Source organism: Anomaloglossus baeobatrachus, chromosome 8 (assembly GCF_048569485.1).
Source record: "Anomaloglossus baeobatrachus isolate aAnoBae1 chromosome 8, aAnoBae1.hap1, whole genome shotgun sequence".
In the NCBI taxonomy this organism is placed as follows: Eukaryota; Metazoa; Chordata; class Amphibia; order Anura; family Aromobatidae; genus Anomaloglossus; species Anomaloglossus baeobatrachus.
In genome coordinates, this window is record NC_134360.1 from 256,878,024 (window position 1) to 256,902,199 (window position 24,176).

The 24,176-nt window shown below is 45.0% G+C and overlaps 1 protein-coding gene across 1 annotated transcript in view; it reads left to right on the forward strand.

Moving 5' to 3' along the window:
- XPR1 (xenotropic and polytropic retrovirus receptor 1) overlaps positions 1–24,176 on the forward strand; it is a 197,945-nt gene that overhangs the window by 15,890 nt on the left and 157,879 nt on the right. The window contains exon 2 of the mRNA XM_075320592.1: positions 18,767–18,818. Coding sequence (XP_075176707.1) covers positions 18,767–18,818 — 52 coding nt within the window. The remainder of the gene's footprint in view (positions 1–18,766; positions 18,819–24,176) is intronic.

Here is a 24,176-nt window from a genome sequence, read left to right on the forward strand (position 1 = left end):
CAGAAGGAATTTTCTGACAGCTATTTAAGGTGTATGGGCTGCTATAGGTTTTTTTCACAGGTGGGTTTTTTTTGTATTTTTTTTTTATACAAAGTTTTCATGGGTTTTTATAAGCATTTTATGTTTTTTGTTTTTGTTTTTCTCTATTTTTTACTTTTATATACCGTATATCATTTTTTATTTTTAAATAGAGAAATGTGTGAGGGTGGCACAGTGACTCAGTGGTTAGCTCTGTAGTCGTGTGGTGGCTCAGTGGTTAGCTCTGCAGTCTTGTAGTGGCTCAGTGGTTAGCTCTGCAGTCGTGTGGTGGCTCAGTGGTTAGCACTGCAGTCTTGCAGCACTAGGGTCTTACATTCAAATCCCACCAAGGACACCATCTGCAAGAAGTTTGTATGTTTTCCCTGTGGATTTGTAAGTTTCCTCAGAGTTCCTCCCAGACTCCAAAGACCTATTGATAGGGACCTTAGATTGTGAGCCCCAATGGGGACAGTGTTGCTGATGTAGGTAAAGCGCTATAGAATGAATGGCGCTATATACGTGAATAAATATTATTATATGGCACACTTGCTTTGCCCTGCTAAGGTCCTGGGATCATATCCCACAAAGGGCAACATCTGCTACAAATTTGCATGTTCTCCCTATGTTTGGGGGTTTCCTCCCACAAAGTGGTGGACACAGACAGGCGGACCCCCGCTCATGAACAGTGTATGGACCCTTTGTTGTCTAATAATGCCTGTTTGCTTTAGAGGTTGAAGTGGGCACTCTTCTTGGACACCATGTGGTATGTCCGACACCAATTCCCACAACTACTGATAGGGGCAATGATTGTATAGAGATGTGGAATATGATGGCACTATAGAAGTGAGTAAAGTGCATGAAAACAGTCCCACTTATAACTTGTGGCGTTTGGGGGAAATAACAATGCAGGAGACCCAAGGAAAGCATAAAAAGATGTGCAAAAAATGAAACACTGTTTATAGCGCACATAATATTTTCCTTTGGACTCATTTAGCTCTGATGTGCTTACAGCTTTTTTTTTTTTTTTTGCTAATGATAAAATGGCCCAAAATCTAAGAGGACCCCTATTGCATGTGTATGGGAATGTGGAATGTCGGCCATCAGTCCACAGCGATGAAATCCTGGCAGCGACCAGAGACCAACATTGAGACAGAGCTCACACAATGGCGGGGGCGGAGGTAATCCTCTAATTGTCCCTTGTATAGGTGTGAGAGGGGGGTCATCTATATAAGAATAGGGTAGGATTTTGGACATCCCTATACATTTTGCAAAAATCTTCCTGATTTTGCCTTTTTGTGTTGGGATTTTTCTTACAGCAGCCATTATATTATCAATGTTCAGTGTCTTAATACCACAATTCTGATGATACTGCCTATGTATCCTGTGTATACATACATAGGAGGGATCATATAGTCATTAGGTGAAATATATGCGGAAGGTTCTGTACCAAATAAAAAAAATATACCCAATAGAGTTAGAGAAGTGATTGACACGCCAACACAAAGGTCTTGCAGGAAGATACATTAAATAATTGATCCGAAGAGCCGGCAATGATATTCTGTAAAAGGCGGGGGTCCCCGGGGACGGCGTATTGATCACAGGTGATGGGCTTTAAGCTTGCTGGTAACACGCATGTATGGCTTTGTCTGTGAGGGAAATGATCATGTGTGCAGAGCGACCTGCTAAATAAATCACATCAAGCCCTACATGATCTGTGCGGATCCAGATAGTACCCGCAGTGCCATACACATTACTCACTATCACCCATAGGTGATTCTATTGCTCTTGTATATATGTAACTCTCAGCATATCATGGAAACTGTAGACTGGGGGTGTAGTCTCCCAACACTCGGGGAACGTCTGATTGCAGACCACAGCCTTATGTGAAATAGTGGAGGATCGTGCTCGGAGGAGTTCAGTAGTATCAGTAAATCATATATATGAGAATGTAAGCGGTGGAGATGGTAGACCTCTGCTTACTTCCATGTGACCTCTGTTGTGATGCTTTCAGCTGTTTATGGGCTTTGTAACGTCACCTTGGGCATCGTTTCTGTGAGTAGTCATTATTATTGTCACTCATTAGCCAAAGTGCATCACTGTTCGGCAGTATTGGCTGATTGATTTTGGCTGGGCCTTTAGGCTATGTGCGCACGCTGAGTATTTGGTTGCAAAAATTGCATATGCATCTTCTGGCAGAAAAAATGTGTTTTTTGCGGTGCGTTTTTTTCCTAGGTTTTCGGTTATTTTTTTTGTTTTTTTTTTTTATTCTATTTGCATGTGTTTTTTTTTTTCCATGCATTTGGGTCAGAAAAAGCTGGCAAAAACGCTGAAAGAATTGACATGCTGCAGCTTATTTTCTGCAATTGTCAAAAAACGGTTCAATTGAATTGAGTCTTTAGGAACTAGAAACCGAGAAACCTCAATCATCAGTATAAAATAATAAACTTTATTGTATAATCAATATTAGAAGAACACACCCAGTGATTGTGAACACACACAAGGGTATATTAAGAGATTAAGGGAGCAACCTAAATGGGACCCTTTTATTCTCTTTAAGAGGTCAGGCTCCTATATGACCTACGGGGTAATATGTACAAATATATATATACAAAGCGCCATATTTTTCTCTGGGCGCCCCCGTTCAGATTCAATTTCTCTCTCAAAGCACCCTCAATAAAAGATATTACCCACTAACGGGGCGGGGAGATGGAGGAGAGGGGAGAAAACATTCTCTATGGGGTCCCTATCTCACCCTATGAATCTCACTCCTACCTACCAACGGAGGGTGTGACGCCGTAACTGTTTTGGGCGCCCCCGTTCCACGTCGGCTTGCCCTTGATGCGCCCTGACTACAAGTGGGTAATTTACTAAAAAATGGCACAACACTCGTACGTGATTCAAGAAGATAGAGTAGTGAACCCACAACCTGTATTTTAAATCCGTACGCTTGTAACCATTTTGCATGGAAACTCACAAAACCTCAAAACATGCAGGTATGTCAAAATGCACTTAGTCAATAACAAATACCTCAATTATGCATTTTGTTTTGGAATAATCCTACATGTTAGGAGGTAAACCAACACATAAAATTGCAACAATTTTAAACCTCAAAAGGGGGAATTGTTAAATTCCAAATGCTTCCCTTTAGATGAGTATTTTCATGCTGCCTCTACATGTTAGGAGGCAAAGTAATACATAAAATTGTAACAATTTAAACCTCAAAGGGGGAATTTTTAAATTCCAACTACTTCCCTTTAGATGAGTGTTTTCATACCGCCTCGACGCGTTTCCCCTTCATTTTAGATTCAAGGATCATCAGGAGGCAAAAAGAATCCTAGCTGTCAGATGTGGTGATCCATGGCTGTGTGCCATCTAAAGGGAAGCATTTGGAATTTAACAATTCCCCCTTTTGAGGTTTAAAATTGTTGCAATTTTATGTGTTGGTTTACCTCCTAACATGTAGGATTATTCCAAAACAAAATGCATAATTGAGGTATTTGTTATTGACTAAGTGCATTTTGACATACCTGCATGTTTTGAGGTTTTGTGAGTTTCCATGCAAAATGGTTACAAGCGTATGGATTTAAAATACAGGTTGTGGGTTCACTACTCAATCTTCTTGAATCACGTACGAGTGTTGTGCCATTTTTTAGTAAATTACCCACTTGTAGTCAGGGCGCATCAAGGGCAAGCCGACGTGGAACGGGGGCGCCCAAAACAGTTACGGCGTCACACCCTCCGTTGGTAGGTAGGAGTGAGATTCATAGGGTGAGATAGGGACCCCATAGAGAATGTTTTCTCCCCTCTCCTCCATCTCCCCGCCCCGTTAGTGGGTAATACCTTTTATTGAGGGTGCTTTGAGAGAGAAATTGAATCTGAACGGGGGCGCCCAGAGAAAAATATGGCGCTTTGTATATATATATTTGTACATATTACCCCGTAGGTCATATAGGAGCCTGACCTCTTAAAGAGAATAAAAGGGTCCCATTTAGGTTGCTCCCTTAATCTCTTAATATACCCTTGTGTGTGTTCACAATCACTGGGTGTGTTCTTCTAATATTGATTATACAATAAAGTTTATTATTTTATACTGATGATTGAGGTTTCTCGGTTTCTAGTAGCTTATTTTCTGCACCAAATCTGCAAGGTAAAAACAAGCAACGTGTGCACAACACTCAGAATTCCCATTGACTTGCTGGCATTAGGATAGGCATGCAGGCTTGTGACAAAACTGCACCCAAAAAACGCATTAAACCCCCCCCCCCGTGTGTGCACATAGCCCTAAAAACCAGGGTGAGTGGGATCATGTATTAAATCCTCCTATTGTATGATTGTTGATGCATGGACACATAGAATGAAATGTCAGTGGGAATGGGAGGTCGTGTACAAGAATTCCGATAAGTTTTGAGAATTAAAGAGGAACTCTAATGAGATACATGGTGTAACGATCGGTCGTCTGAGAAGGGGTCATCCGCGAGAGGACAAGATCCCGACTGTATTCATGTGGCAACGTCTTCCTGGTGGGATCCTTTATCTTAAAGGGAACCAACCAGCAGGATTTTCATATATAAAGAAAAGCCAGTGCTATGCTGGCCCTAGGATGCTGAATGTAAGCATAGCTTTTGTTCTGAGATTAGATGTTTTATTTCAGAAATATGTGCAAGTAAAGTTCCAGCAATGCACTGCTGTGTGATTGACAGGTGCAACAGGAAGTGAATAAGTGGGTTGGGTTTTGATATGTATTCCCAACCCTGTCGACATCATAGACTTTAATTACGGCGCAAACAGATGGGGGGGAGATATATAGCAAGACCTGACACACATATTCCCTTCCTGTTGCACCTGTCAATCAAACAGCAATGCATTGCTGGAACTTTACTTGCACATATTTCTGAAATGAAACCTCCAATCTCAGAACAGAAGCTCTGCTTACACTCAGCATCATAGAGCCAGTATAGCCCCGGCTTTACTTATATATGAGAATCCTGCTGGATGTAGTAGTTTTACTGGGCCTACATGACCAAACTTTCTACCTGGATCTACTCTTTTTATCTTTGTTTTTTTATTTTTTTATAGTTCCTTTTAATTTGTTAAGCTCCTTAGGTCCCCCATTATGTATTGACTGAAGCATCTAAGGATTCTGGAATAAAGAATGGGATCAGACAACTGTTAGCAAAGTTTTCCAATTTTCGCCCATAAGATTCAGATGATTTTCATTTATATCGCCATTGTGTGCCTATATTGTACATCCATGTGGCTTCTGTAGCTATACAGCAACATCTTGAAATGTACACGATCAAATACAGTTTCCCAGGCTAAAAATGGCACAGTGTCCATAAAGATCACGTTATGGATGTTCCACATGGGATTTGCTGTTTTTTTTTTTTTTTTTTGGAAACTCACCCATAGAAAATGTTTGGTTGAGTTTAATCCGATACATTACTGTATTGCTCTAAAATTTTTTTACCCAATCATCTGAACTGCCCAATTGAATACCATTGGTCAGTGTGTTGTCTGCTGTCTGGACAGTAGACGTCCATATAACGCGCTCTTCTGAACGAGTCCTTAAAGGGACTTAGGGGAGCAAAAAACTGGTGACTATCTGAGAGCAGCATAATGTAGAGACAGAGACCCTGATTCCAAAGATGTCACTTACTTGAGCTGTTTGCTGTCATATTGATAAAATCAATGATTTCTCTTCTGCATAGCTAGCAGTTATACAGAGCTCATAAATATGCTGGACTACCAAGTAGTCCTGTAATTATAATCTACTGCTGATTAAACAGGGATTTTATAAAAACTACTGAGCAGCCCAGTAAGTGACACATCGCTGGAATGAGGATCTCTGCCTCTACGTTTTGCTGTTCTTAGGTGGCAAAAACCTGGTGACAGATTCCCTTTAAATTTTTTTTCTAAACACGGCTGGGTTTCCACTGTTCATCACATGGACAAATCCTGTGTACCATTACTATTCTTCAATGTGAGTGTCCGTCACTCAGCCTTTAGGCGCGGCTTTCTATGACATATTGTACATTTATATCACCGTGTCCTAAGGGGTTAGTAATGGCCTTTTGAGAGTTTTTTAATCCATCTTACTATTGGCATTGCATGCTCTATGTTCCTGAAAGTCGCATGAAGGTCACATTTCAGGTTGTTCAGTGCATAAATGACTGATTTCTGTACCACGGCACATACTGTATGTCTATAGCCCAAACGTGCACTGAAAATGAGCTGCTGTTTACATGCCGGCCATAGACTCACCTATAGCCACAATACGATGATCATGGGGATTCAGAGTGATCGCTGAGAAGGGAACATAGGCGACAATGGATTTTCCACCACGTTTTTTATCTTTTGTTATGGAAAATCAGTTCCATCGGGTAAAATATTTTACATCGACTTGCAGCAGTTTTTCTGACAATCGTAAGCTAAATTCTGCAATTCTGACATTTACTGCCCTTGAAAAAAACTCCGAAACACAAAGGAAGTAATTAATGTATTAATGGCTGGATGACCGCTTTCTGCTGTAAAGGAAAATTCACAATTTATGGTGTATATGTTTAATACAATCATTTGCAAGGTTTTTTTTATTTCCCTAATATGCTTTTACCTTCTTTTTTTTTTCTTTCTTTTTTTCTGTAAAAGTGGATGGGACTGCTAGGAGGGGGGGGGGCATGCTGTACAACAACCAGGCAAAATGTACTTAAAAGCTGATGTTTGTGTGTACCTGAGAGAAAAAGGGTCAGCGTTCTGAAATCTGACGTGTGGGAACCTGCAGCCCCACCTACAATTCTCCGGGGCCCACATAAACCTTAGACTGTTGGCCTAGCCCAACTTAAATTAGTCTGTGTATGGAGAACTTAAATTTCGGTGCTCTTTGGGTTACCCAATATTTAGCTATCACTACATGGACAAACCCTTCTCAATCATGGTTTCCACCAAATAAAATGCCTACACTCTGCTCAAGTGCTGGTTCTTTTTCAGCACTGGCTCTCCTGGGGCTTGTGTGACGTTATGTCACATGATCCCTGCAGCCAAATAGGGCTGGCTTCACTGTCCCCTCCTTCAGACAAATAAGACATCTGGAGGAAGAGAAAGCTGCAGCTCCCACTTCTGAATTTCTCATTTTCCTGGAGGAGGGGACAGCAAAGCCAGTGATTATTGGCCGCAGGGGTCATGTGACATAACGTCACATGAGCCTCAGGAGAGCCAGTGCAGACACTGCTAAAATGGCACCAGCAACGGAACAGAGTATAGGAGTTATTTTACTGGGAAGAAAGCCTAGTGATTGAGAAGGTGTTGTCCAACTATTGAACAAACCCTTTATATTTGGTGACTTGATGCTGCACAAAGATTCTAGGTTTTACCTTGTGCATACAGTATGTCACAAAAGTGATTACACCCCAACATTTTTGTAAATAATTTCTCTTTTCATGGGACAACACTGAAGATCTGATACTGCGATACAATGTACAGTGTCAGTGTGCAGCTTGTATAGCAGTGTAAATTTGGTGTCCTCCAACTAACTCAACACACGGCCATTAATGCATAAACTGCTGGCAACAAAAGTGAGTACACCCCTAAGTATAAATGACCAAATTGTGTCCAATTAAACATTTTTTCCATACCCGGAGTCATGCGACTCATTAGTGTTACAAGGTCTCAGGTGTGAATGGGGGCAGGGGTGTTAAATTTGGTGTTATCCCTCACACTCTCTCATACTGGTCACTGGAAGCTCAGCATGGCTCCTCATGGCAAATAATTCTCTCAGGATCTGAAAAAGGATCTGTTGCTCTACATAAAGATGGGCTAGCCTAGAAAAAGATTGCCACCACCCGGATACTGAGCTGCAGCACGGCGACCAAGACCATGCAGCGCTATAAGAGGACAGGTCCATTCCCAACAGGCCTCGCCATGGTCGACCAACGAAGATGAGTGCACGCGCTCAGTGTCATATCCAGAGATTGTCTTTTCAAAATAAACATGTGAATGCTGCCTGCATTGCTGCAGAGGTTACAGGGGTTGGGGGTCAGCCTGTCAGTGCTCAGACCATACGCCACACACTGCATCAAATAAGGCTGCATGGCTGGCATCCCAGAAGGAAGCCTCTTTTAAAGATGATGCACAAAAAAAGCCCTCAAGCAGTTTGCTGAATACAAGCAGACTAAGTACATGGATTACTGGAACCATGTCCTGTGGTCTGATGAGAACAACAAAAACCTGTTTGCTTCAGGTGTGTGTGTGTGTTCATAACCAAGCGAGCAATATTAAAACAAATGTGTCCTGCCTACAGTCAACCATGGTGGAGGGAGTGTCATGGCTGGGGCTGCATGAGTTGCTGCCGGCAGTGGGGAGCTGCAGATAATTGAGGGAACCATGACTGCCAACATGTACTGAAGCAGAGCTTGATCCCCCTCCCTTTGGAAACTGGGCCGCATAGTAGTCCAACAGAACGACCCCAAACACACCTCCAAGACGACCACTGCCTTGCTAAACAAACTGAGGGTAAAGGTGCTGGACCGGCCAAGGATGTCTCCAGACCTAAAGCATATTGAGCATCTCTTCAAATATAAGGTGGAGGAGCACAAAGGTCTCTAACATCCACCAGCTCCGTGATATCGTCATGGAGGATGGCAGAGGATCCAGCGGCTCCTGTGAAGCTCTAGTGACTTCCAGGCCCAAGAAAGTTAAAGCCGTGCTTGAAAATAATGGTGGGCACTCAATATGAGTGAAAACTAAAATTCTCAGGTTCTTGTTAGTAGAGTCAAGCAGGTCACATCATCTGAAGGAGCTCCACTCGAGCAACGAGTATAATGAAGTCAATGATTGGGCAGTTCGGCTCGATGCCCACATACAGCCAGTCATACACAGAACACTTCTGGGGAGAGGGAGGGTGGGCTGTGTATATATTTTTTTTATCCCCTGCAGAGAGCCATTCAGACAGTGCAAATGTCTCGCACTGGGATGCCGGACGACACATCTGAGCACCCGCGATACTCTGCCGAGCACAGCCATGCTTGAATGACTATCGAGCAGTGGTGAGCATGTTAGCCCATCACTAGTGGCCACACAATATTGACTCTCTTGGCACAATTTGTCCATTTTCACTTATGGGTGTGCTCGCTTTTGTTGACAGTAGTTTAGACATTAATGGCTGTGAGATGACTTACAAGGCACAGCAAATTACACTGTAAGCTGCACCAGGGCTGTGGAGTCGGTATAAAATACTCCCGACTCCTAAAATCTATAATACATTGGGTCCAGCGTGCAATGCAGAGTGTGATGAAAATTTTTTCATAGGAATTTGGGAAAGTTCTGAAATGTCCTATAAATGTCTGTTCTATTCCTGATCTAAGGCCACATTCACACACAGCGTTTTTGCTGCGTTTTTTGAGGATACGTTTTTCAGCTGCAAAAACAATCAGCTTTTTAAAAAACTGCATCACCTGAAAGCTTTCTGAGCTCATAAATAATGCTTTCAATAGCAAAAGCAGATTAGAAAACACCACAAACTGACTGCTCATTCTGTGTGCGGCTCCTCACAACATGCGGTCTCTGAATGTCCTCTCTTGTCACCCATCGCCTTTGCTGGATGCCGGAGTCACTGCATTTCTCTGAATTATTTTGCCATCAATGTTCGATATGTTTGTGACAAGAAAGAAATTGTTACCAAGACACCGGCAGTAAAAGATGATAAAGCTCATCACAGCAGCCAGTTTCTCCAGGCCTTAGTGGAAAAAGTTCAAGATTAGGAACGCAAAAAAGAGCAGTTTATTGCTATTGCAAAGGACAATGCTTCACACATAAGTACAATTACACTGATGAATGAGAGTAATGAACAACAGCTAGAAGAAAATTTAGTATGTGTGAGATGGAGCCACAGCGCTGCTCATGTAACTGAGGAACAAGCAGATATTACAACAGAAGAACAGCAAAATGATACTTTAGGATTAGATGATCTTGTTGAAGCTGCTTGAAAACACTTTCCTATTCATCACATGCGCTGTGTTGTGCATACGCTGCAGCTGGCAATAAGGCCTTGTGCGCACTAGGCGTTTTTGCCGCGTTTTTAGCGGCGTTTTTTACCGCGTTTTTGTGCTGAAAACGCAGTGACATTGCTTCCCCAGCAATGTCAATGGGTTTTCATAAGTGCTGTCCGCACACAGCGTTTTTTTTTTAGCTGCGTTTTTGTGGTGACTACAAAAACGCAGCATGTCAATTATTTCTGCGTTTTTCACTGCGTTTTTCACCCATTGAATTCAATGAGATGTTAAAAACGCAATGAAAAATGCATATAGCCGCATTTCTATGACTAAAAACGCAGCTATAAACGCAAGGGGTGGGCACTACAGTGACGTGTACAGGAAGAGGATTCCTTCTGTTGGTAAACACAGAAGCATGAATCCTCCCGGTACCGTCACCGCTGCGTCCACCTCCCGTCCTGTGCATGTCAGCTCCGTGCGGCGACATGTCTGGGCGGGAGGTGGAGGCAGCGGCGAAAATCAAAGTGAACAGTAGAAAAAAAAAAATGTCATATATACTCACCTGTCCGCAGGGTCCCGGTGCCATGCCCGCTCCCATCTCCTCCCGGTCCCGCCGCTCTGGCTGTGTGCAGTCTCCCCGGGGCAGGACCTTGCTTGCAGGACCTGGCGCTGATCACCTGATGCAGTCACCTGACGCATCAGCTGATCGTAGTCTCGCCGGCTTTTTCGGCCGGCTATCAGCTGATCCTGCCGTCAGGGGACTTCATCAGCTGATTACCGGCAGCTGCTGCTGCGATCGGACGGGATCAGACTCCTGTCCAATCGATCGCTCCAGGAGCTGCCGGTAATCAGCACAGCACATAAGTGAGTATTATTTATTTTTTTTTTTTCTACTGATGCATCAGCTGATTGTATAATCGGCTTTTATACAATCAGCTGATGTGTGATGTGATTCACATCCTTGAACCTGACAGATCATCTGATCGGTATGCCTTCCAGCAAACCGATCAGATGATATTGGATCCGGATTGGACGGCGCGGGACCCTGACCCAGGATTACTGCGGAGGGGGGTTTATTTCAATAAAGATGGAGTCACTAATTGTGTTGTGTTTTATTTCTAATAAAAATATTTTTCTGTGTGTTGTGGTTTGTTTTTTTTTTATCTGTCCTAGAAATTCATGGTGGCCATGTCTAATATTGGCGTGACACCATGAATTTCGGGCTTAGGGCTAGCTGATAATATACAGCTAGCCCTAACTCCATTATTACCTGGCTAGCCACCCGGCATCAGGGCAGCTGGAAGAGTTGGATACAGCGCCAGAAGATGGCGCTTCTATGAAAGCGCCATTTTCTGGGGTGGCTGCGGACTGCAATTCGCAGTGGGGGTGCCCAGAAAGCATGGGCACCCTGCACTGTGGATTCCAATCCCCAGCTGACTAGTTGTACCCGGCTGGACTCAAAAATTAGGCGAAGCCCACGTCATTTTTTTTTTTTTAATTATTTCATGAAATAATTAAAAAAAAGGGCTTCTCTATATTTTTGGTTCCCAGCCGGGTACAAATAGGCAGCTGGGGGTTGGGGGCAGCCCGTACCTGCCTGCTGTACCCGGCTAGCATACAAAAATATGGCGAAGCCCATGTCATTTTTTTTTTCTTTTTGGGCAAAAAACTGCATACAGTCCTGGATGGAGGATGCTGAGACTTGTAGTTCTGCAGCTGCTGTCTGCTCTCCTGCATACACTAGTGAATGGAGGATGCTGAGACTTGTAGTTCTGCAGCTGCTGTCTGCTCTCCTCCATACACTAGTGAATGGAGGATGCTGAGACTTGTAGTTCTGCAGCTGCTGTCTGCTCTCCTGCATACAATGAACATTTTGAAGAAGGAAATGACATCAGACCTTTTTTTTTTTCATCAACAATCTTTAATGGCATTGTGCACTGATTAAAAACGCAGTGAGCAAAAACGCAGCAAAAAAACGCACCAAATCGCGGCAAAAAACGCATGCGTTTTTTGCCGCGTTTTTTAGCCGCGGGTGCGTTTTTTTAGACAAAAACGCACATAAAAACGCAGCGTGAAAAAAACGCCTAGTGCGCACATACCCTAAGAGAGTCTGCAAGAGGGACCCCGATTTCACACATCCGTCTTTTCGCCGGTTTGGCAGATGTGGTGCACTCCAGTACAGTGTATACAGTACAGTGGCAGCGCGACAAACGACGGTCACATTCTTTCATGTGACCACAGCATGTGACCCGGAAGTTGTGGCGCTGCCACTGTACTGCATCGTACTGTACTGGCGTGCGCCACATCCGCCAAACTGGCGAAAAGCCGGATGTGTGAAACTGGGCGGACATGCTGGAAATCTGATTGGAAAAGTGAGGAAGCTGGTTATTGCCGCCAGAACCCCTAAAATTGATTCCATCTTGATGAGATGTGCTGGGAAAGGGGCAATTGTTGATCAAGCCACTCGGTGAGGCAGCACTTATTTAATGACTGAGCGATTGCTTGAACTAAAATCATTTCTTATAGATATGGTAACCTTAAATGAAGGTCAATGGACACAGGTGGCTGAATTGAAGGAATTGCTTAATCACCCATTTACCGGGACTAAAAAATTACAAGCTGATGATTTAACTCCTGGCCTTTTCATAAGGGAGTGGAAGAACTTGCTATTTTGTCTGTCCCAAAGAGGAGGTTTAATCGCAGATGGCATTTCTGATTCAATGAAACTGAGAGAGACACAGCTATTGGAAAATAAAATTCTTCTGGCAGCTGTTTATGTGGACCCAAGTCATCGTATACTGCTTGATGGTCAACAGCTTACTAAAGGAGAAGAAGCTTTGAGTGAGGTAGCAGTTAGAATGAGCGGCTACAGGACTGCCAGGCGCAAGAGGACTTGGGGCCTGACAGTGCTACTGCTGCCATATCTTCATCCTCATCAAATGAGGAGTTTAACTTTGCCAAGTATTTGGATGACATGGAGCAGGCAAAGCGTTGCCACAAAGAAAAAGATGTCACTCCGTCTCCTATAGCAGCAGATTGACCAGATTTCAGTAAAATTTTTCACTTGCTCTGAAAGAAATAGAAAAATTCAACCGTTCATCAAAACTGATTGTGCATGAGGCTATTCCTTTAGGCTCTGTGCGCACTAGACCTTTTTTACCCGCGGATTTGCCGCGGAAATTTCTTGAGAAATGTCTGCAATCTTTGTGCAGACATTTCCCAGCAAATTCTATGGAAAAAAAAAAATAGCTGTGCGCACTTGTGCGGATTTTTCTCAAGAAATTTCCTTGAAGAATTTCTCGAGAAACTTTCTTGAGAAAATGAGCATGTCCATTATTTCCGCAGGTACCCTGCGGATTTCGGCAGTACAGCCTGCAAAATCCGCAGGGAACCACCCGTGGGAAAATCGCGGCAAATCCGCATGCGGATTTGGTGCGGATTTTTTCCGGAGGTCCGGAAATCTTTCACTCCCAGAAGTTTCTCGAGAAATTTTCTTGAGAAACTTCACATTTCTAGTGCGCACATAGCCTTATACCCGGAAATTGTTAGAGATGTTCCCATGTGGTTACGGCTTTGCCTCCAGCCCAAGATACTGTAGAGAGGTTGTTCTCTAGCCTTAAAATTATTAGGTCAGATTTGAGGTCATCTGCGAAGGACGATCTGATGGAGGCAATTCTATTTCTTACAACAAATTCATGGACTGCACAAATGTTTTTTTTGAAAACTGTTTTTTGCCACTTAAATAGTGTATTACATAATATTATATATAACACTATTTAAGTGGCAAAAAACAGTTTTCAACAAAAATATACTAAATAACATTTAGTATAATGCTTATATTTAAGTGAAAAATGTATTGTACTATGTGAACAGACATTGTATCATTGTCATGATACAATAATCAAGATATTTAGAATATAAAATATATTTATTGGATACAACTTTAGAACACAAAACTGTAATAAATTGTAAATATGTAATACAATATGTAATATATGTATATATATGTGTGTATGTGTGTGTGTGTGTGTGTGTATATGTATATATATATATGTATGTATGTATATATATATATATATATATATATATATATATATATATATATATATATATATATATATAATTTATTTATACATGCACACACAAGATATGGATGTAATCTAATGTATATTACATATTGTATTACATATTTACAATTAATTACAGTTTTTTGTTTTTTTTAAATGTCTGATGTTCACATTGTACTACAATACATTTTTCACTTAACTATAAGCAATATATGTGGGAGTCTGAGTCGGTGCAAAGGAAATTGAGGAGTCGGAATCGAAGGTTTGGCTTACCGACTCCGCAGCCCTGAGCTGCACACTGACTGTTGAATTGTATCAAAGTGTCAGATCTTCAGTGTTGAAAAAAATGTAAATATTTTATTACAAGAATGTGATGGGTGTACTCACTTTTGTGATATACTGTTTATGATGCTGATCTAAGGTATACTCCTTGTGGGGGGAGGACATTTTCCTTTTTTTGTGTTTCCTTTGTGTAGCTGTATGTTCAATTATCCGGTTAGACCTGTGACTTGGCCGGTCACTTCTATAGATTGAATTTAGATTGTTAGCTTTTAAGGTTAAAGGTGGTGTCTGCCTCCTCGCCCGCCCTGCGTCCTGCGTGTGAGCAGCGGCAGAAGAAATCCTTTGTTTCCCGGGGTCTGATGAGCGGTCTGCTATAAAATCAGATGCTTGCAAACCCTTCCAAATGTTAGGATCACCCACTATTTGTAGATTAGCATTAAATAGGTGTTTTCTGTTTCTCAATACACTTATTTGGATGGGATTTTGTGCAATTACAATTAAAATGTTCTTTTTTTAAATTTAAATTGTTCTAAAATGTATCTATTTTATTTCTCCTTAATTTACAATAATTTGGCTTTTTTAACATTTATACTTTTAAATTGTTATTGATCAATAATTTCATAAGCCATCCGTGTTGAGAATTGTATTACTTTCCTCCCAGATAAGAATATAATATATACTTTATATGAAATATATTTTTATTAAAAGGTGACAGATGTGTATAAACAAATAATTATTTTAATTTTTATTAGATTTTTTTGATAAACTGATTAATGAGCGGCACATTTTCCAGTTGACAGTGCTGATATGATGCACCTGCAGCGCGTTGCAGTGTATTTTCCCGGCTCCGCGCGCTCCGGCTGTGTGATATTCTGCGTGTACTGCCCTGTTCTGTACATGTTTGTGCTTCTAGTGATCTATTGCTGTTACTGTAGTTTCCTGTCCCGGAACAAGGCTCCGTCTGTCACTGATCCGCTTCACTTTCTGGGCCTGTAATGACTTCTTGTTGTTGTTCTGCTCGCTGTCAGCCGGGCAGCGCTGCGTTACAAGCAGAAAGGAAATGACAGGTTAATTTGTAAGGTTGCTCTTGGAGCACGAGGGTGAAACAGAAGGGGCTGTGCTGAATATTCACTGCTCCTCACACAGACTCGTACGGGATAAGAACATGCAGGTTTATGTATTCCATACCCTGCACATTGAGAATCACACAGGCCATGTACAGAGGAGGGATCGTGTCCAGTTTCCCAGGCATCCGCGTGCACAGATTTATTGATCGATCTGCTATGCGTCTTTGTTTTGTGTTTGCGGAGCATGGTGACGTCATGATTTAGGAGCAATCTTTGTGCTGTTGTCATTTGCTGAGGATTGACCATGTGGAGCAAGGCAGCTATTGTACTGAAATCATTTTACAAGGGGACCCGCACTAATCATAGCGAAATATGAGCAATTCGGTCTAATCCTGGAATACCTTTACATCTGTGCTCACTTTCAGAGTATTTCCCAGTGCAATACAAATATTTTTAATAGTTGTCTTTTATTATTTAATTCTATGTAATGCTTTAGGCCCCCTTTACATGTGTCTCCGGTATGTGTGACGTCCGTTTTCACACGTACCGGAGACTCTGACACACGTAGACCCATTAAAATCAATGGGTCTGCGCACACGTGCATGTTTTCACATGGACCGTGTGTCCGTGTGGAGCATACATGTGCCCGTGTGTTCCACACATAGACAGGTCAGCTTTTCTCCACCAGCACGCGTGTCGCACAGCCCGCACACTAATGTGTGACACGTACCGGAGAATACCACATTTCTGTGAAGTAAAATGATTTTCTATACTCCCCAGTCTTCGGCGCTGCTGTCACTTGCTTCCAACCCCCGCTCGTTATGCTCATTGCATATTCACTGCACCGAAGACCGGAAGCAGCAGCAGCGGGGAGTCAGCTTTGCTGTAGGCCGCAAAGCGGAAGACATCAGCACCACGGACAGCAGTGCCAGGGACAGGTGAGCAGAAAGTTCCTTTTCTCCATGTATTATCATGGATAGCAAACAGAGAACACTCATGTCAAAATCATGGCAGACGGAGGGCCATGCGCACCTTTACATGTCCGTGCAAAACGTGTGTGGTTTTCCACGGACGTGTGAAAGAGGCCATAAATAAAGTCACTATGAAAGGTTTTTTCTTATGTTCTTCCTTTAGAAGTGCGCCACTCTGCAGCCTCCCACTTAGCGATGTGGTGGTGCACGTGGTTGATTAAAAGGGTAGTTTACACACTGCGACCTCGCTAGCAATCTCATTAGCGATGTGGTGGTGCACGTGGTTGATTAAAAGGGTAGTTTACACACTGCGACCTCGCTAGCAATCTCATTAGCGATGTGGTGGTGCACGTGGTTGATTAAAAGGGTAGTTTACACACTGCGACCTCGCTAGCAATCTCGTTAGCGATGTGGTGGTGCACGTGGTTGATTAAAAGGGTAGTTTACACACTGCGACCTCGCTAGCAATCTCATTAGCGATGTGGTGGTGCACGTGGTTGATTAAGGCTATGTTCACACAGGGTGTTTTTTTTTTTTTTGTAAATTCTTTATTTAGAATGTTTCTCAATATTACAAAGATGGAATGATAACAGTAATCATGAATAAAACATATATATTTTTTGCTCATGTTTTTTCTGCAGCAAAGCCTCATGTTTTGCCAGCAAATAACCACGGTTTTCACAGTCATTTTATTTCGCTCTGCCCCGGGCCGTTGGTGCGCTCTGCCCCGGGCCGAGAATGAAATGGTGCCACAACCACTGATCCGGCCTTTATACAGGGTCATGTGGTGTGTCAGCCAATCGCAGCCGTGCCAATATTTGGCAAGTCTGTAATGCATATGGAAGTACCCACAGCCCAAAAGCCTTTTAATTGGCTGTGCTGCAGCCTTTGAACAAGCTTTATTCAGTTGGTGAAACCGAACAGTTACACTGACCTTTGTGAGAAGTCCGTGTTCGGATTTCAGTGTCAGACACGAGGTGTCCGTTACGAACCCCAAACTTAACAGTTGGGGTTTGCTCATCTCTAGCTGATACATGCTTACCTGCATTAGATACACATGGAAGCCAATCATTTCTAAGGATGCAGTAATACGGAAGCATGGATACATGCATTTGCATCAAACATTGGTGTTTTTTTTTCTTCTGTGGTTTCATGCCCGTCTGTTGTCTGTGGTTTCTGCTATACCTCCATTTGCCTCGGATTTCCTACAGATGCTTAGGTGGCATGGGCCATCAGATTGTGTACATGAAGCTGTCGTCAGTTCTTACAAGATAGGGCCTATGTGGCAGTGCCATTTGCCTTTGTTCACTTCCATAAAGGTTCACTGCACTGGACTCTTGCCATGTGCATGACTCTCCCGCTTATCTTCCCTTGTGTATTTGCTCATGTATTGCTTGCCAGGTCTCCAGACATGAGCGTGCATTGAACATATCAATTACACAGGTTTGGGATTCACATTTGGCGCTCACAATAACCTTGATTTTCACATTGCATTCTACAGACGGCTGAAATAGACAAATAATGAGCCCACCACAATCATTAGCTCTGTGTTCTGTGCATGCAGGTGTGCAATTCTTACTCCCATCCTCTGTCACTGTCCCCATAGCACTAAAGAGGTCCTTTCCAGGAGAGACTGGGGTGTGTCGTTGACCATACTAGTCAATGGAGTACATCTCCATCATGTCCCAATCTCAAAAATGTTGAGAAAGACTTAAAGGGGTTGTCCAAGTAAAATGAAAAGTTTACCAGTGGCTTGGAGTAGTAAATAAACCCTAAATGATGCTCATCTGCCTGCACTCACCTGGATCTGGTGCAGACCACTTAGTGGTCTGCTCTTACATGGGCAGGAGGGGATGTCGCTGTTCCACCAGCCGTTGGATCGCTGTTGCCAGTGATTGGCTGCAGCAGTCAGCTGACTTCAACAGCATGTCATTCGAAAGACCTCCGATGGTGTACAGCATGAGCAACTGGACCGCTGCAGCCAATCACAGGCTGCAGTGGTTCTGCTCCTGGTGGAACAGTGATGTCTTCTCTGTGTGATCACAGACCATGGGGTGGCTTTGCCCTAGGACCAGGTGGAACAGCCGTAGTGGCAAAACTGCAAAGTGAATATTATTCATTATTCTACTGCAGATTTTACTGGAAGATTTTTTTTTTCTTTTTTTTTTTTTTAAGAATATACATATAATTTTTTTAATTTTTTTATTATAATTGTGTGTGTGTGTTGTACCTGGAAAACACCTTTTAGTACCCCTGCTTCAGTGTTTTCCCATACTCTTCATGCGGTCCTCCATACCTTTCTAGTTCTATGGCTTGTATAGTGTTGACCCCTTGTGTATCTTGTACCGTTTCATTTACTGTGGATTTTTTTTTTAAAGGCTTTCAAGGAGATGTTATATGCAGCCCAAGACCAGGCCCCATCTATAGAAGGTAAGACTCCTCTATTGGAAAGATAAATCTTCGCTTATTACCTTTGACCTGTGCCTATAAAACCATAAATTGTGTCCTAAAGCCAGACTGCCATAAATGAAGCTGCCGTGATTGAAGGCCGGTGTCTTACCTCTGCCTCCTCCACACTCTATAGGATGATGTGTGCGGAGTGCGGCTCACTATCTGTTGTATCTGTGTATATTTCTGTGTGATCGCTCCGCTGCTTCTCCACTATTGTGTGCAGATCATTGGAGCCGGTGTCTTACCTCTGCCCCCTCCACACTCTATAGGATGATGTGTGCGGAGTGCGGCTCACTATCTGTTGTATCTGTGTATATTTCTGTGTGATCGCTCCGCTGCTTCTCCACTATTGTGTGCAGATCATTGGAGCTGGTGTCTTACCTCTGCCCCCTCCACACTCTATAGGATGATGTGTGCGGAGTGCAGCTCACTATCTGTTGTATCTGTGTATATTTCTGTGTGATCGCTCCGCTGCTTCTCCACTATTGTGTGCAGATCATTGGAGCCGGTGTCTTACCTCTGCCCCCTCCACACTCTATAGGATGATGTGTGCGGAGTGCGGCTCACTATCTGTTGTATCTGTGTATATTTCTGTGTGATCGCTCCGCTGCTTCTCCACTATTGTGTGCAGATCATTGGAGCCGGTGTCTTACCTCTGCCCCCTCCACACTCTATAGGATGATGTGTGCGGAGTGCGGCTCACTATCTGTTGTATCTGTGTATATTTCTGTGTGATCGCTCCGCTGCTTCTCCACTATTGTGTGCAGATCATTGGAGCCGGTGTCTTACCTCTGCCCCCTCCACACTCTATAGGATGATGTGTGCGGAGTGCGGCTCACTATCTGTTGTATCTGTGTATATTTCTGTATGATCGCTCCGCTGCTTCTCCACTATTGTGTGCAGATCATTGGAGACGGTGTCTTACCTCTGCCCCCTCCACACTCTATAGGATGATGTGTGCGGAGTGCGGCTCACTATCTGTTGTATCTGTGTATATTTCTGTGTGATCGCTCCGCTGCTTCTCCACTATTGTGTGCAGATCATTGGAGCCGGTGTCTTACCTCTGCCCCCTCCACACTCTATAGGATGATGTGTGCGGAGTGCGGCTCACTATCTGTTGTATCTGTGTATATTTCTGTATGATCGCTCCGCTGCTTCTCCACTATTGTGTGCAGATCATTGGAGCTGGTGTCTTACCTCTGCCTCCTCCACACTCTATAGGATGATGTGTGCGGAGTGCGGCTCACTATCTGTTGTATCTGTGTATATTTCTGTATGATCGCTCCGCTGCTTCTCCACTATTGTGTGCAGATCATTGGAGCCGGTGTCTTACCTCTGCCCCCTCCACACTCTATAGGATGATGTGTGCGGAGTGCGGCTACTATCTGTTGTATCTGTGTGTATTTCTGTGTGATCGCTCCGCTGCTTCTCCACTATAGTGTGCAGATCATTGGAGCCGGTGTCTTACCTCTGCCCTCTCCACACTCTATAGCAGGGGTGGGGAACCTCCGGCCCGCGGGCCGTATACGGCCCGTGATGACTTTTTATGCGGCCCCCGGGCACATTCCCGGGGACCATTGTGCTTTGGTGGCAGCCGCGCTTTTCCCGGCTGCCGGCCCTTTAAATCCCACTGCCTGATGCCCTGTGGGTAGATGCTAGAATGTACGGGCTCTCTCCAGATCCTGACTTCCAGGACCTGACTGCAGCCCATACATTCTAGGCTTATCCCCGGCCTGTGTGCTCTGGTGGGCGGGTAAGCAGCACGCTGCGATAAAGTCACACAGAAGAGCTGCAGCAGGTTTACCAGCCTCCCGAAACTGTGCTGTGTGTGACTCTCCCTCCCCCTCACTGTGAGTACTGAACCCATCGCTGCCCCCCCCCGCTCAGTGCTGTGTACCCCCTCGTACTGTGTGTACCCCCCAATGCTGTATGTACCCCCCAATGCTGTGTGTACCCCCTCGTGCTGTGAACCCCCAGTGCTGTGTGTACCCCCTCGTGCTGTGTACCCCCTCGTGCTGTATGTACCCCCCAATGCTGTGTGTACCCCCTCGTGCTGTGTGTACCCCCCAATGCTGTGTGTACCCCCTCGTGCTGTGTACCCCCTCGTGCTGTATGTACCCCCCAATGCTGTGTGTACCCCCTGGTGCAGTGTGTACCCCCTAGTGCAGTGAGTACACCCTAGTACAGTGAGTACCCCCTAATGCTGTGTGTACCCCCTAATGCTGTGTGTACCCCTTAATGCTGTGTGTACCCCCTAGTGCTGTGTACCCCCTAGTGCTGTATACCCCCTCGTGCTGTGTTTACCCCCTCGTGCTGTGTTTACCCCCTCGTGCTGTGTTTACCCCCTCGTGCTGTGTTTACCCCCTCGTGCTGTGTGTACCCCCTCGTGCTGTGTGTACCCCTTCATGCTGTGTACCTCCTAGTACAGTGTGTACCTCCCAGTGCTGTGTACCCCAAGGTGCTGTGTGTACCCCCTAGTGCTGTGTGTATCACCTAATGCTGTGTACACCCCAGTGCTGTGTACCCCCTCGTGCTGTATGTACCCCCTAGTGCAGTGTGTACCCCCTAGTGCAGTGTGTACCCCCTAGTACAGTGAGTACCCCCTAATGCTGTGTGTACCCCCTAATGCTGTGTGTACCCCTTAATGCTGTGTGTACCCCTTAATGCTGTGTGTACCCCCTTGTGCTGTGTATACCCCCTCATGCTGTGTGTACCCCCTCGTGCTGTGTGTACCCCCTCATGCTGTGTACCTCCTAGTACAGTGTGTACCCCTCAGTGCTGTGTACCCCCAGGTGCTGTGTGTACCCCCTAGTGCTGTGTGTATCACCCAGTGCTGTGTACACCCCAGTGCTGTGTACCCCCTCGTGCTGTATGTACCCCCTAGTGCAGTGTGTACCCCCTAATGCTGTGTGTACCCCCTAATGCTGTGTGTACCCCCTAATGCTGTGTGTACCCCCTAATGCTGTGTACCCCCTAATGCTGTGTGTACCCCTTAATGCTGTGTGTACCCCCTCGTGCTGTGTATACCACCTCGTGCTGTGTGTACCCCCTCGTGCTGTGTGTACCCCCTCATGCTGTGTACCTCCTAGTACAGTGTGTACCCCTCAGTGCTGTGTACCCCCAGGTGCTGTGTGTACCCCCTAGTGCTGTGTGTACCACCTAATGCTGTGTACACCCCAGTGCTGTGTACCCCCTAGTGCAGTGTGTACCCCCTAGTGCAGTGTGTACCCCCTAGTACAGTGAGTACCCCCTAATGCTGTGTGTACCCCCTAATGCTGTGTGTACCCCATAATGCTGTGTGTACCCCTTAATGCTGTGTGTACCCCCTCGTGCTGTGTATACCCCCTCATGCTGTGTGTACCCCCTCGTGCTGTGTGTACCCCCTCATGCTGTGTACCTCCTAGTACAGTGTGTACCCCTCAGTGCTGTGTACCCCCAGGTGCTGTGTGTACCCCCTAGTGCTGTGTGTACCACCTAATGCTGTGTACACCCCAGTGCTGTGTACCCCCTCAGCGCGGTGTAACCCCTCACTGCTGTCCGTGCCCCCCCTAGTGCAGTGAGTACCCCCTGGGTGATGTCTATGCCCCCCCACCAGTGCTGTCCGCACCACCTAATGCTGTCCATGCTGCCACCAGTGCTGTCCATGCCACGGTGAGTGCTGCCTGTGCCCCCCATATGCTGTCCATGCTCCCCAGTGCTGTGTGCCACCCCTCAGTGCTCTTAACTCGCTACTGCTGTCTGTACCCTCCCACTGCTTTCTATGCTCCCCAGTCCATGCTCTCCTGTTGATGTCTATGTTCCCCCAGACCTGTCTGTCTCCCTAGTGCTGCCACCCAGTGCAGTCCGTGCTGCCACCCAGTGCAGTCCGTGCTGCCACCCAGTGCTGTGCGTGTCCCCAGTCATGTCTGTGCCACCGCCAGGGCTGTCCATGCCCCCTACTGATGTATATGCCCCAGCCCCTCCTGTGATGTATATGCCCCAGCCCCTCCTGTGATGTATATGCCCCAGCCCCTCATGTATATGCCCCAGCCCCTCCTGTGATGTATATGCCCCAGCCCCTCCTGTGATGTATATGCCCCAGCCCCTCCTGTGATGTATATGCCCCAGCCCATCCTGTGATGTGTACTCCCAGTGTCTCCTGTAATTTATGCGCCCTGTCCCCTCCTGTGATGTGTATGCCCCCAGCATCTCCAGACAGAGACAAACCTGGAAAAGCAGCTGTGAGAAACAAGATGATCAATATCACCGAACATCACAATCGCACCAAAGAGAAGCAGCTCCGGCCACCACAATAGGGGTGAGTTAATTAATCGTTTGACCAAATATAGCAGGGTTATTTTTCAGGTTGATAATGTTGTGCGGCCCCCAAAGGTTAGTAGGAAATTCCAAATGGCCCCCGGCAGTAAAAAGGTTCCCCACCCCTGCTCTATAGGATGATGTGTGCGGAGTGCGGCTCACTATCTGTTGTATCTGTGTATATTTCTGTGTGATCGCTCCGCTGCTTCTCCACTATTGTGTGCAGATCATTGGAGCCGGTGTCTTACCTCTGCCCCCTCCACACTCTATAGGATGATGTGTGCGGAGTGCGGCTACTATCTGTTGTATCTGTGTATATTTCTGTGTGATCGCTCCGCTGCTTCTCCACTATTGTGTGCAGATCATTGGAGCTGGTGTCTTACCTCTGCCTCCTCCACACTCTATAGGATGATGTGTGCGGAGTGCAGCTCACTATCTGTTGTATCTGTGTATATTTCTGTGTGATCGCTCCGCTGCTTCTCCACTATTGTGTGCAGATCATTGGAGCCGGTGTCTTACCTCTGCCCTCTCCACACTCTATAGGATGATGTGTGCGGAGTGCGGCTCACTATCTGTTGTATCTGTGTATATTTCTGTGTGATCGCTCCGCTGCTTCTCCACTATTGTGTGCAGATCATTGGAGCCGGTGTCTTACCTCTGCCCCCTCCACACTCTATAGGATGATGTGTGCGGAGTGCAGCTCACTGTCTGTTGTATCTGTGTATATTTCTGTATGATCGCTCCGCTGCTTCTCCACTATTGTGTGCAGATCATTGGAGCCGGTGTCTTACCTCTGCCCCCTCCACACTCTATAGGATGATGTGTGCGGAGTGCGGCTCACTATCTGTTGTATCTGTGTATATTTCTGTATGATCGCTCCGCTGCTTCTCCACTATTGTGTGCAGATCATTGGAGCCGGTGTCTTACCTCTGCCCTCTCCACACTCTATAGGATGATGTGTGCGGAGTGCAGCTCACTATCTGTTGTATCTGTGTATATTTCTGTGTGATCGCTCCGCTGCTTCTCCACTATTGTGTGCAG